This window comes from Poecilia reticulata, linkage group LG9, assembly GCF_000633615.1.
Source record: "Poecilia reticulata strain Guanapo linkage group LG9, Guppy_female_1.0+MT, whole genome shotgun sequence".
NCBI lineage: Eukaryota > Metazoa > Chordata > Actinopteri > Cyprinodontiformes > Poeciliidae > Poecilia > Poecilia reticulata.
In genome coordinates this window covers 10,156,917-10,171,444 of record NC_024339.1, presented here as the reverse complement: position 1 = coordinate 10,171,444, position 14,528 = coordinate 10,156,917, and the positions used below count along the sequence as shown (strand labels likewise).

Genomic DNA, 14,528 nt, shown 5'->3' with positions numbered 1-14,528 from the left:
TCTCACTCCCGGAGCGCGCGCCTACAGTTTTAAGCAATATTTCTTGTGTAACCAAATTTAATAAAACTTTTAGCGATTAGAAACAAAACATAAAATAATAATAATAATAATAATAATAATAATAATAATAATAATAATAATAATAATAATAATAATTATTATTATTATTATTATTATTATTATTATTATTATTAACATTTATTTATTTTTTTTTATTTATTCATTTATTTATTTATTTTATGAATGACTATCCTTCGGAAAAAATAGAAATATCCATCAGGACCATGCAAAGTGTGGGCTTGTAAAAGAATCCAGATGTAATGTTGAAGAACTCAACAACTAGATTTGAGCTGTTTTAGTATTTAAGATTTTAAACAAGAGTTGATCAAAGGTACTGTAGTTTATAAAATATATCCCGGTGGTTTGAAAACCTTTCATCTTCCAACCCACTAAACAACAATTGAAGAGACATGTAAACCTGACTTTCAGCAAAAGGTCAGTACTTTGTTTTTATTTTGTTAGTATTTAAATGTATTTATAACGTACAAGCCACCATCTGTATGTATTGTTGTAAAAATATACATATTGAGAACAAGCCTCTTTAAAACCAAAAATTAATACTAGAAGATAAAATAATATTTTCTTTCTATCTGTATATATTTTATTCTCCTCTATGATGCAGATGGGTATTCATTGATGATATAATAATGAAATCTTCCAAATATTTTTATATGCACTCAGTTTATTGTTGAAAATATTCTAGATTCAGTCATCTAAGCTTAACATTTAATGTCAAACTTTTAAGTGTTTTGAATAAAGATTTAATACATAATTTATACTGAATGCAAGATCTTAAACGTGTAGAGAGCATTTCTTTTAACGTGAGTGATTTACCACTGAGTGTTTGTTATAAACCACAGTAGATAAATTAAACTTCCATTGTCTGATTTTTTAAAATTTAGATTCGACCCTTTTGTCAAGCGGAACCAAAAAACTGGCTTTTGTTTTCACACGGACCGCTAACAGCAGATATGGCAAGCTGCACGCGGAATATTTGGAAAGGTCAGCTTTTGTTATGTTTTCATTTCCTGATTTATTTCGGGCATGTCTAAGGTTTATAATGTTTCATATTGTTTTTTGGGTATATTATTTGGGTCGTGGGGACGACTAGGTCTTCAAACCGTCCGGTTCTGTGTTCCGATCTAGAAATACATCCGAGATTGGACCTCTAATGCTAACAGATTGATGCCCGGAGCCTTAACTTGTTTTCCCATTCACTTTTCTATGTAACCACGTCTTGTATGAGCTGCTAAATAATTGAACATTGACGTAATTAAAAATGTATCTGACGTCACAGTGCATAAATACAGTTCCTGTCATATTCACTCCTCATTGTCATCAGAGGCGATCCTAGCCTGTTCGGTGCCCTGGGCGAAAAACATTCAGAGCCCCCTGTTGCTGCTATTTCAACCAAATTTCCAAATGCCACTCAGACACAATGAAAATGTATTTTCTATCCAATTAATCTAATTCTCTATTTAAAATGCTATAAGATTGTTGCTAAGTAAAAACAGAGTGTTTACAGAAGGCTAGCATAACTTTTCAAACTCATGTGAAGTTATACTGACATAGCAAACAGCTATAAACTAACACATAAACAAACAGGCCTACATTTATTTCCAATTTGTGAAATACTAAGATTAGGGGACGAAGCAACACCCCTTCCAATTAATCCTATTTAACACAAACCACATCACAACATCATTGCCATTAGTAACTATAGTTCTACTTTCCCTTGTTGAAGTTTAGTTTTATAAGAATTACTTTCTTAAAAATGGTAATATTTTGTGTTGAAAACTAAATATGACATCCCAAGCAGCTAAACGAAAACAACAAAGCTCATGTAGCCTGTATCAGAAACTCCTACTGATTGTTATGATGATTTTATTTTGGGGCATTCATTAATTTGTTTGAGCTGTTCTTTTTTCCAAGGGGAAGATATTACAGCTTGGAAACAGTTTAAAAGCCAACATTTGCTTGACTACTTTTCATTTTATTGCTAATTTTCTACCACTCATAGGGTTTTAATTGTTTACACTACATATTTAAGGTGCACTGCCTTAAATTACGCTCTAATGTTTTGTTTAACCATCTTTAGGTTTGAAAACAGCACCCATTTGCTGCGGCATTGTTTTGATGAGCTTCTTCAATGTCAAAAAAATTGTTGCATTAATTTTTCACCAATATCTTGTATTAATGATGATGGAGAGTTCGATCACTGCTCATAGGAATTTAGTCCATAGATTTGCTGTTGTTTGTTTTCACAAAATGTTTATGTGACTAGCAATCTTTCAGGTTCATTCCTTCCTTGAAAACGATGTTTCTCCATTTTCCTTCCAGTTTTTAATAAAGCTTTGGACCGTTATTAACCCAATTTTCTCTGTTTGATTTCACTGAGTGGACTACTCTTAAACAGGCTAACATCTTTTCCACAACCATCTGGGCCCCTTTTCAGAAAGCAGGATTTACAAAGTCTGAGTAGAAAGTAGATACTCTGAATAAACCTTCCTTGCTCTGTGATACTCGAAGTTTTCGGTTTCAGATCAGGAGAAATCAGCTGGGTATCTCAAGATAGCTCTGAGTTAAGCATGAACTCGATTATAGAAAAGCTCTCATCAGTGGACCGCAGATAACGAGATTCACCATGGCAATGGGAGGAAAAATCAAAGCCTGAAAGTCTGCATTATTGGAATTAGACATTTTAATGTCGGCATAGGAGAATATCAAAACATATTTGCCAAAAAATACAATAAAAAAGTAGCAATACTGTTGCTGATGCAAACTAGTGAGAGTTAGTGTGGCACAGACCAAATAAGTGTCATACGGTAATATTCTTGACGCGACTCAACCTTAGCAAGGAATTGAATTGGATGAAATCAGGATGAAACACGTTCTGCTTCACTTGTTTTATGTTTTCATCTGTTGCTCAGTTTTGTCAGGATGTCAGAAGCAGCTGCTGAGCGCCGGCGGTCCCTCGTACTCAGCCGTATCTCAGGCGGCACCGAGGACTCTACCCATCCGGACCTACGCAGCTGTCAGGTGAGTTAGCATCTCTGCTGTGAAACTTCAGCTTCGTCCTGCCATGTTTCAAATCCCTCCTGCCTATGACGACCTATCAGGGGAGATTTAGAATAAGAAAATGTGAAAAAGCAGTAAATTTCCACCAAACAACTCAGATGTTTTGAGAAAATGTAATAGAAAAACGTGGGAATTTCTAAGTAGGAAAAGTAAAACATTTTCAAGAAAAAAAGTTTGAAATTTTGGGATTAATCTAAGAAATTGAAAAAGATTTAAAATTTGTAGAGAAATAATTAGAAGTGTCTCGATTAATCTCAGAATTCTTCTAGAGAAAAAGTGGAAATTTCTGATTTCGAAAATTGAAAAAAATGACATTTGAAACTCAAAAATCTTAGTTTATTTCCAGAATTTGCATGAGATTAATATCAAAATTTCCAATTTTTTTCTCAAAATGTCAGAAATTTTTTTATTTAGAAAATTTCTGCAATTAATCTCAGAATTTAGATTTTTTATTCTTTGCAAATTTTTAGCTTTTCAAATTAGTTTTTTAGATAAAAACGTGGACATTTTTGAGGTTGAAAAGTCCAAAATTTCTGAGTTTTTGTTGACAGAAATTTACTCTTTTTTTGTTGTTGTTGTTGTGTACAATCGTCCTAACCCTTCGTCGTACTTGTCGACCGGCAGGGCCCTGAAGAAGGACAAAAAGGAGGAGGCAAAGAAGGAAGAGAAGAAAGAGAGGCGAGTCATCGATGACAAAGACAGGCCCAAGCCTTTTGGGAAGACCGCCTGGGTCCCTGTGGATGACGTCTACGTTAAGCGGTTCTATGCCAGAGTCATCCACAGCGCCACAGACAGCATCGACATGCTGAAGAGGTTCCAGAAGCTGGACTTCACGCCCGCCGACCAGCCCGTCTACATCGACCTGAAGCTGGACATGAAGCTGGAGAAAAAAGTAACGCTCTCTCTAATCAGCGAGTGAATCTGGCACCAACAGCTCAACAAGATTCATTAAAAAAGGAAAAATCTTTTTTTTAATCATGAGAGTAAATTTATGATATTACAAGAACACAGTGGTACAAATAAAGTTTAAATATTACCAGAATAAAATCATAATATTATTAGAATAAACAATAAAAAATGTTGCTGGATGATAAAATGTCCCAGAAATCATTGCGATAAACGATAATATTGTCATTTTAAGACCATTTTCAAATAAATTATTGATCATGTTAGAATAATGAAAGTTTGCTTTCTCAGACACTAACAAACTTACATTTTGAGAAGAACCTTTAACATTGAAACTAGGAAATATGGCTGAAGAACGCATCGCGATATAAACGTTTCATATCAGTTGATATTGATAATTATTGATATTTTTTTTGGTTTTAAATATTTGAAATACCGCTAAACTGGTGTGGTAACCTTTCCTGTTTGATCCACTCAACGCTGTTTTTTATTTTTAAGCAGTTATGAGATAAGGAGGGGGAACTAGAAACTGCTGCTGCGCCAGTTACTCAACAGGTTGTTGCTAGGCAACCAAAGAGCGAGAGAGTTAGCTGATTCCAGTAGAGGTTGAGCAGCTAAAGCCTTTCCTCTGTCCACATCCCCCAGAATGCTGTGCGGTTCTTATATATTGAATATTGAATGTTGCATCAGACGTATTATCTATTAATATTGATCACAGTAAAACACAACCCCCAAAAACAATAAATTAAACAGGAATAAAAACTAAACACAACCAAAACCGTACTTAAAATAGAGTACACCGATACTCTTCACTGCTGCTTTGGACATTTTGGGTTTTCAAGCTTCAGATGCAGGAATCGGTTCTGTGGAAATCCCTTCTCCCTGTTTACCGAACACAGTCCTGTTGGACCTTCTGGTTCTGATGGAGAACCCTGACCCGTTCTGATCAGTTAAATCCAAATTTAACCAGTCACTCTTGGCAGGTTTGTTAGGATTCATTTCCTCCTTTTGCACTTGACTGGCGCTGATCTGAGTCATGCAGATGATGCATCAATCACTGCGGAGCGGTGCGGTGGCTGGAAACGCTCAGAAGTTTGTTTCCTCCGGTCCGCGGAGACCGGCTTCCTCTCATCCGTTTCCACGGATCTAATGTTCCCATACATAATGAATCACTCTGGAGACCTGAAGGTTTAATTTCTGCCACTTTCCCTCCATTTATCCTTTATCTTTTATCTTCCTGCTGCGTGCTGACTGCTCCGAACAACTGAACAATGTTTTCTTCTTTTGTCTCTCCTCACAGAAAAAAGTCGACCCCTTCGTCAGCACCGTGCATCTGCCGCATCCCTTCAGGACAGAGATGAACAAAGTTTTGGTTTTCACTGAGGTAAAAGCTTTAATACTTGTTCTTACAGAGGAAGATTAGGGACGCTGAAAAAAACTTTTTTTCCTCAGAATGCTGACTTTAATCGCAAAATTGTGCTTTTAAAATCAAAATTTAATCTCAGAATTCTGACTTTTTTCCTACAAATTCTGACATTTTTTCCTCCAAATTGTAATTTTTTTTCTCTGTTTATGATTTTAATCTCAGAATTTTTACTTTTTTTCTCTAAATTTTTTTTCCTAAATTTTCTATGAATTGTGATTCGTTTGTCAGAATTGACTGAATTATGACTTTTTCAGAAATAGGATTTTTTTTCTCAGAATGTTTACATTAATTTCAGAATTCAGATTTTTTTTTTTATTTCTATTTCTATCTTTTTTCCTCATAATTATTACTTTTTTCCAGAGAATTCAGATTTTCATCTCAGAATTTGTACTTTTTCAGAATTATGATTTTTCAGAATTTTGAAGTCTGAATTCTGAGGAAAAAAAGTCTGGATAAATTTTTTTTCAGTGGCCCTAATTGTCTTCAGTGTAATCGAGAGCCTTGCTTTATCTTTTATTTATTTATTTTTTTAACAGGCGTTCATATCTGGTAGTGATTAATAGTTTTAATTTTCTGTAAGCATGAGTCAGATGTGCACAAACAGCACAACTGAATTGTTGTTTGATTTGACTTGTGGCTGATATTTTATATTACGGGTTACACATTGCATGAACATGTTAACCACCTAAATAAATGAGCTCTGACTGATTTCCTAAAGTGCCTCTCCTGTCTGTTTCTGCAGGATTCTGGTCAGGCTGCATTCGCTAAGGAGAACGGAGCAGCTTTTGTTGGAGGAGCAGAGCTCATTCAGCCGGTGGGTTGATTGGTTTTCTCTGCACAAATATGAGAAAACTCAGATTTTCTCAGTTTGTAAAACGTAACGGGATCCGATAAAAATCTCGTTTTCAGATTCTGGACGATGAGATTTCAGCCGACTTCTACGTTGCAGTTCCTGACATGCTGACGAAGATTGTACCTCTGAAAAACAAACTGAGGAAGAAGTTTCCAAAGAGCAAACGAGGTAAAATGAGGGTTCAGCTCCTTCGTTTGATGGTCTGTTGCATCAGAGCAATGCAACAAACGCAATCGTCTTTCAAAGGCTCCTCAAAATGCACTCGCAGTTGTTTTGTTTTTTCAGCTTTGAAAGCTTAGAAAGTGTTTCATTTTCCAAAATGAACTGATTTTTATTCACTTTGGAGAAAACTCTTAGGCTTTAAACTTGATCGAAAAAAATCTAATACTTCAAATGTTTAAAGATAAACAATTTATTCTTCTCAGCGTTAATCTAAGCTGATCTTTTTATCAATTTGTTCTGTATTTATTGTATAGGGTTAATGTATTTATTGTGTCAATTTCTACTGTCATTAAAGATGAATGGAAACTCCAGAAAATAGATTTTTATATATATAGTTGCGAAATTATTGTATCGTTTATCATTTATTGTGATAAATTTCTTATCGTAATAAGAATTTTTATTTATCATTCTTATGATAAATTCCAGTTACTGACGTTTAAAACTCTCAAAACTTTTTGTTGGGATTGTTAATTTTACTATTATCCTCACTGTTTGTTCAATTAAAATTTCAATAAATATCGATAAATTTACTAAATTAACCCTTTTCATCTGAATCCTTGATAATAAAAGAGATTTTCTCCTCTTTCCTTTATTTGTTGACATAATTTGTGGTGAAAATTAAATTTGTTGCTCTGTCACCAACAGACAATCAAAAACCAGATATTTACTTACACTGTAAAAAAACTCAGGCTAAACTTGTCCTGTTAAATCTGTTGGAAACGACCAAATCTTTTTCCTAAATGTTCAGGATGATGACGGGCATTTATTCAGAAAAACCAAAACAATGATTCAATTGCTTTGTAAGGGTCTGATTGGTTAATTTGCAACATTTCAGTTAAAATTAGCCACATCTGGGGGTGTATTTAAAAAAAACAACCTCAAACAAAACGCTTTATACTGGTAAATTATGGGAGAAATGAAAATAAATCAGCCAAGACACCAGAAGGAGAATTAATTATTGAAACAAAATCTCAAAACAACAGCCAAGAAGTTGAACTCCATTGTGAGATATTTTGGAAGAAAACTCAAAACATTTGCCCAAAGTCTTACACTATAAATGGTAATTTTCATAAATCCTTACAAATTATTATTCTAAACATTTAGCAAATAGAAAACAGGAAAAGTTTAGTCTGATTTAATGTCTTAGAGAAAAAAAAAAAAGTTGTCGTTTTATAAATAAAAATGATAAATATCTGCTTCCAACTTCAGATCCAGATGCTTGAATTATGATATTTTTTTGTATTTTTCATGTCTACAGAAATGTTTCTGTTTAACTGCAGGTACCGTCACCAACAACATTTCCCAGGCGATGCAGTTGTTTAAAACGGGTCATGAGTACCAGGTGGAGAGCGAATGCTTCGTTAGGACCCAGATAGCCACGGTACGTCCAACATGGCTGCCACAGAACGTGTTGCTATGGTAACTGACAACAAACTGCATCCTAGCTGAACAAAACCAAGCAAACACCAGAAATCAAGATTTTTGTCATTTTCTGTGCCTACATAAGTATGGCACTTCCTAAAAAAAAAAAAAAAAGGTTTGTTTGAATCCTAGAAGATGAAGGCAGAACTTTAGGACCGAAAGTTAAAAATTAAACTGAATTTTTTTCTTGTTTTTACTTTTGTGTAGCTTGACATGCCCAGTGAGCAAATCTTCGCCAACCTGCAGGCGATCCTGACCGACGTCTGTTTGCGCCGACCGGCCAGCCTCGGTATGTTCTCCAAAACCAACAAATGAATCACACACTTCCTGTTTAGAAGAAGGTTTGTAAAGGGAAGCATGTTGAATTTCAGCAGCTTTAACCTTCAGGTGGGCTTCAGATTTCAGATTTACAGACAGGAACGTGACATTTAACAGCCAGCAACACTTTGTATTTTTCTGCAAATAATTTCAGTTAGGTGTAGGGCTTTCATAAAAAAAATAAATGAATCACATAATAAATTAAAACCAGCTTAATAATTTCCATTTGTATTGTTTATCATTTTTCTCTTCTCTCTCTTTCTACCAAAAACTGGATGATACATATCTTTAGTCTGATGCTTTGGTCACAACTAATCATTTTTTAAAGAAAAAGTTTGTTTACAGCGACTTCACATTTCATTTTATTTGTTTTGGAGATTTAAAACGTCTTCCAGGTCCAGTTTTAAATGTTAATTAGAATGTAATGTTTATTGATCTTTGGGAATGTGTTCTTACGTTACATGCCATTATCATTGTATTTCTTGAAAAATGATCTCAAAACAACAATATTATCGTTTATCACAATAACGTCTGGGACAATTGATCGTCCAGCAATTTGTTATCATAACAGGGCTGGTGGATATGTGGGAGTTTTTAGAGAGAGAATGAAATCTGCTCAAATTTAATATGCATGCATTCTTATTTATAATTTATGGTAAGAATGCAGTTTAAAGTCAATCAATCAATCAATCAAATTTTATTTGTATAGCACATTTCAGCAGCAAGGCATTTCAAAGTGCTTTACATAATTAAAATAAAAACAGAAATAATCAGTGAGAAAGAGAGAGATTTAAAAAAAAAAAATAAATAAACAAAATAAAAATAAAAACAAAAAAACAAAAAACATTACATCATTAAAACGTCGAAAAGAAAGAAGAAAAAATTAAAGACATAAAAACATGGAAGACATCAAAACCGGCACTCTAACCCTAATTTAGCCATAAGCAACTCTAAACAGGTGGGTTTTAAGTTGAGATTTAAAGGCACCCAGTGTTTCAGCTGTTTTACAGTTTTCTGGAAGTTTGTTCCAAATCTGTGGTGCATATAAACTGAATGCTGCTTCTCCTCGTCTGGTTCTGGGGATGCAGAGCAGACCAGAACCAGAAGATCTGAGGGGTCTAGACGGTTGGTAGAGTAATAACAGATCTTTAAGGTATTGTGGTGCTAAACCGTTCAGTGATTTATAAACTAACATCAGTATTTTAAAGTCTATTCTCTGAGCTACAGGGAGCCAGTGTAGGGACTTTAAAACTGGTGTTATGTGCTCTATCTTCCTGGTTTTAGTGAGAACCCGAGCAGCAGCAGCATCTGGATCAGCTGCAGCTGTTTGATTGATTTATTAGTCAGACCTGTGAAGACGCTGTTGCAGTAATCAATGCGGCTAAAGATAAACGCATGGATGAGCTTCTCTAGATCGTGCTGAGACATCAGTCCTCTAACCATGGAGATGTTCTTCAGGTGATAGAAGGCCGACTTTGTGACTGTCTTAATGTGGCTGGCGTAAAGAGAAAACCTTAAATGGTGTTGAAATTAAAAGTTAAAGTCTAAATATTTGTCATGTTTACTTCAAATAGTTTCCTTAAATTCAGTCATATTCTTGTTTCCTGGGGTTTTTCTGATGTCTCCATTTACCCTCATTATTAAGGTTTGGAGTATAATCTCCAGTTGATGGCTCCTCATTACAGCGAGAGGCTGAAATGGTGTAAAAACTAATTTAATTAAAGATTATCTGTACAAATTGTCACCGACATTTGTGCCTCTGCTGAGCTTTCAGAAACGCAGAGGAGGTTTTAATGTCATTAAACCCTCAAGTCTGCACATAAAAACCATCGAATGTTCAGGAGTTTTACTTTTTAGTAAATCAAGATATTTTCATATTTACTCGCGCATCAAACCTGCTGTGTTAAGAAACATTAAGAAAATAATTTTTTTTTACATTTATAAGATGTTACATCTTAAGCATTTATTCAACATTGGGAGACTTTATTTCACACAACTTTCTTTGAAGCGACAGAATCTGTTTTACCCATTAAAGCTGAAATTACATTTTTTGGAAGGATAATCTCCTGCAATGGGTCATCTGCTTTTCAAAATGATCATTTAAAACACAAAATATCAACAAGAACAAAGATGTTATACAGCATTAAACAGTTTAAAAACAAGTTTCCAACCTCACTTCATTACCTCAACAACACAATAATCAATGAAGCCCAAATTAACAAGATAATGTTGAATCTGTAGGCGATTTAATCAATCAAAAACATTAAGATTGTTTTAATATATCCAGTTCAATTGAAAAATACTTTATTTATCCCAAAGGGGAATTAAATCTTTTCATATTTTATCATCCAATTATCTTCAGAATCAAGTTATTTTCCTAAACATGAGTTTTTTCTTCTATCAACTGGATCAAACGTCTTGATTGACTGATTGATTGATTATGATTTAGAGACGCTCTAATGTTCTGGATAACTTTCCCCAGATTATTTTATACATTAATGTCACATTAGAGTCCAGACATGAAGGGCTACATTTTTATGATGAAAAATAATTTAAAAAACACACAATTTTATTATTTTGTAGACAGATATTAATGAAATATAACTAACAGGAACCTTTTAGGTTGCTGAATAGAAAAATAGAAGATGGAAGTGAAACAGCAGAAGCACCATCTGTAGTTGCTTTGGAAGGAAAGTTAAAACTTCGCTCCATGAAGTTTATTAACCCTCAAAATCATACATTTGTCCCCCACGTTGTTGCACTTTTTCTCTGTCATGGCTCCGATTTTCTGTCATTACGTTCTTCGTAGCATTTCAGTATTTTTTATTTATTTTTTTATAAGAAACTGACACTGTTCCGGCTAGGATGAAGCGCTATTACGGTGAAACTTAAGGAACTTGCCGAGATTTTATGTTAATTGAACAGCTTAAAGAGCTTGTTGAGTGTTTATATTTCAAAACAGAACCGCATAAGGTGCATTTTCCGTCCCACATCGGACTCTGTTTGGACCGTTACTCTTTGCTATTATGCTACGACTCCACCATCTTGTATTTATGGCTATGCTTAAAATGACCTGCGGCGCCCTCTGCTGGATGGTGACCAAACTGCAACACTAACAGGCGGATATTAGCTAATTAAATTAAATCGATTGGAACTAATTTTAATTTTAATCTTATTTATAGACAATTAATTGTAATTAATCGAGAGCATATTCGCCGATATTTGAGTTTGTGCCAGAGACGGGGGGTCGAGAGGACTCTTTCGGTTTAATTACCATTTCTTTCTTCTTCTGTATTTACTTTAATGTGTTTCAAGAGTCGTTTGGAGCCGAGCTAATGGCCTCTGAGTGGGCGGAAACAAGAGGGAGCTTCACGGATGAACACTTAAAACAAAGAAAACAAGTGTGGAAATGTAGAGTGTGGGTGATTGGAAGTAAAATAAAACCCAGGGGATTATGGGAATTATTTTAAAAAAGCACAGCACTGAAAATGCTGATGATTAGACAACAGGAAACACGATGCTGAGAGGACTGTTTGTCCGGAAGATGAAAGTAAAATCAAAGCAGGAGGGAGATGGAAAAACTCAGTCAGATTCTTTGTATTGTGTTAATGATTTTTTATGATTTAGAGACGCTCTAATGTTCTGAATAACTTCCCACAGATTATTTTATACATTAATGTCTCATTAGAGTCCAGACCTGAAGTTTAATTTCATTCGGCTGTGATTGGGCGCTGAGAGTTTTATTTTTACTTTATAATTTTTACATTTCAGGTAGGAGTTTTCAAGATTTCAAGCTGCACAGCTTTGTAATAAAATTTAACCTAACATTTGATTAAAAGTCTAAATCAGAAAAACTTTATTTACATTTGAAACCTAATATTTTCATACACCAAATTTTTTTTATCACTATCCAAAGATAAATCAGAATAAACTCTTCTTGTTTTGGTTAGTTAGACTTCCCAAAATTATTTCTGTTTGTTAAATGATGAACATTTTCTTTTTCAGATGTAAATTTTTGTTTTTCTTTCTTTATATATTGAATTTAAGCATTTAATTTTGAGGAGGAAAATCATTTAACATGATTTTTTTTATTGTTACAGTGAAATTAATATTTGTTATTCCTAATTTCTCAATGAGTTATTGATCTGTGTAATGGAAATAAAAGTTACCTTACACTTGAAATGAGGCAAAACTAACTTACAAGTAACTTTTCTGGAAGAATTGTGAACTTGTTTTGTTAATATTTCCTTAATATTGATGAAAAAAATACTCGCCTTGTTATTAGTGAAATAATCTAGTAATTTCCCCCCAATATTAAGGAATTATTTACGTAAAACAAGCTTCTAATTCTTGCAAAAAAAGTTCCTTATAAGTTAGTTTTGTCTTATTTAAAGTTATTTGCACAAGAACCAAAAGTACTTGGTAAGATTTTGTGTTTTTGCAGTGTAGCAGCTACACCTTGCTAGTGTCAAAGTTTAGACTGATGTATTTTTCTTTTCTCTGGTCAGGACCGTTTGTGGAGCGGGCCATCATGTCCAGTCAGACCAGCGAAGCCATCTGGTTCCGGACCGAAAGTGTTTTACCTGAAGTAGCTCAGACGGACCAGAAATGATTTCCCTATCAGATTATAAATAATGACCGTACTGAATAAAGATTTTATTTTCCTGGTTTTCCTCAGAGGTTTTTGTTGTTGTTGTTTTAAGGAAATCCCAGTAGATTAAAGTCAGAACTAAAAGTTTGGTTTTTAGACAAAAAGGACAAACAGGACGAAAGTATTCGGTTCTTTCTTTTTATTGTTACATTTTCCTGACATGCATCATTACTAATCAAAACTTTCTCCAGTTAAAGTCACAAACTTTAAGGAGTTTATTTTGATATTTTTTTAGATCTGATTTCTGCATGTCTCATTTGAAACTCAGTTTGAGATTATAACAAATTAATGGAGCATTTTTTCACGTTTAAAATTTTATTTGTTGTTGTATCCACTATTTAAAACATTTAATGTTTTTTTAATATAATTCTTTCTCTAGCATCCTGAAATGCTTGATATAACTGATCATTAAGGACTTTAAATGTGATACAAGTCACCCTCCTGTAAAAATGTTTTTCCTGATCCACATATAATCCTGACGTATTAAAGCTCTAAAATATTTAAGTTCAGATAAATTTTTGTATTAAATCTACAGTGCAAAGCTTAAACTAATGACAGTCTTGTGGACTCTTATTTTCTTTAGGGTATCTTTCAAACTGCTTTAAATGACAAAATGTTCGGTGATTGTCTTAGATTGTTTTAATTTTATGACAAAAGCCTACACTGAAAAGAAGAAACAGGTTATCCACCTTTAAGAAAATTGAGGTGATTTGTTGCAAGTAATCGAATTAAGTTTGTGTTTAAATTTTGTGTTAAACATTTAAAAAAGTTTGGGTGTAATACCGCCTGATGCACACCAGGGGGCAGTGTTTACACGATGTGCTGCTGACTTTCTGCAGCCTGTTGAATCTTTTAGCTAAAGAGCAGTTCAGATATTTTATGTGATCTGGATCATTCAGGCCCAGTTTTAGTAGAACCGTCCGGTTTTAGGGTAAAAAACCTAAAACCGGTCATAAATAGTTATATCTATCTCAGCTTCTTCAGGATCTAATAAACACATTAATAAAAAGACTCCCTGCTCATCTTTGGGAAAGTAAGACATGGACATTCACGCTGCTATCGCTCCAAACTGCACAGCCGGGTACAAACATCCATCCTCAGGTTGACATTTACTGTAAGATGGAGATAAGTCTGAAGTTTTTATTGTTCCCTGGGGGGAAATCAGGCAGCAGCTAATTGTGCCAGTGAAAGCTGAGAAAATGGTAAAAGTGATGAAAAGAACTTTAATGAGTTTCTGTCTGACTGTTTCGTTTTGTTGGTTCTGCCTCCTTTGACTTTCAGATTAAATGTTGGTGTGTGATGAAACCGTTAATGTCTAATGGCCGCTCTGTCTCCCCAAACGAGGGCTTTTAAAATGTTTGCATATTTTCTACACTTCGGTCACAGAAAGTGTTAAATCCAACAATATTGTTTGTATTCTGTAAATCTTGAACTTCCAGGAAACGTGAACGCTAAAGAGCAGTTCAGATATTTTATGTGAGCTGGATCATTCAGACCCGGTTTTAGAACCATCCAGTTCTACTAAAAGTGGATTTATTTTAGGGTAGAACCGTCCGGTTCTACTAAAACTGGATTTATTTTAGGGTAGAACC

General features: G+C 34.2%; 1 protein-coding gene across 1 annotated transcript; it reads left to right on the top strand.

The window, feature by feature from the left end:
- The first annotated feature begins 978 nt into the window (after positions 1-978).
- mrpl1 (mitochondrial ribosomal protein L1) lies at positions 979-12,964 on the top strand. The gene is made up of 9 exons (XM_017306480.1): positions 979-1,062; positions 2,991-3,099; positions 3,763-4,030; positions 5,345-5,428; positions 6,213-6,284; positions 6,380-6,491; positions 7,826-7,926; positions 8,175-8,256; positions 12,794-12,964. The coding sequence occupies exons 1-9, from the start codon at positions 1,032-1,034 to the stop codon at positions 12,895-12,897; spliced, it is 963 nt and encodes a 320-aa protein (XP_017161969.1). The 5' UTR covers positions 979-1,031; the 3' UTR covers positions 12,898-12,964.
- Positions 12,965-14,528: the final 1,564 nt, after the last annotated feature.

What these genes read in the sequence shown, in the direction of transcription:
- mrpl1 (XM_017306480.1), top strand. Translation starts at nt 1,032, where the DNA reads ATGGCAAGCTGCACGCGGAATATTTGGAAAG. An exon ending in ACATGAAGCTGGAGAAAAAA is followed by an intron (nt 4,031 to 5,344) that starts GTAACGCTCTCT and finishes CTCTCCTCACAG; the next exon opens with AAAAAAGTCGACCCCTTCGT. An exon ending in GAGCAGAGCTCATTCAGCCG is followed by an intron (nt 6,285 to 6,379) that starts GTGGGTTGATTG and finishes TCTCGTTTTCAG; the next exon opens with ATTCTGGACGATGAGATTTC.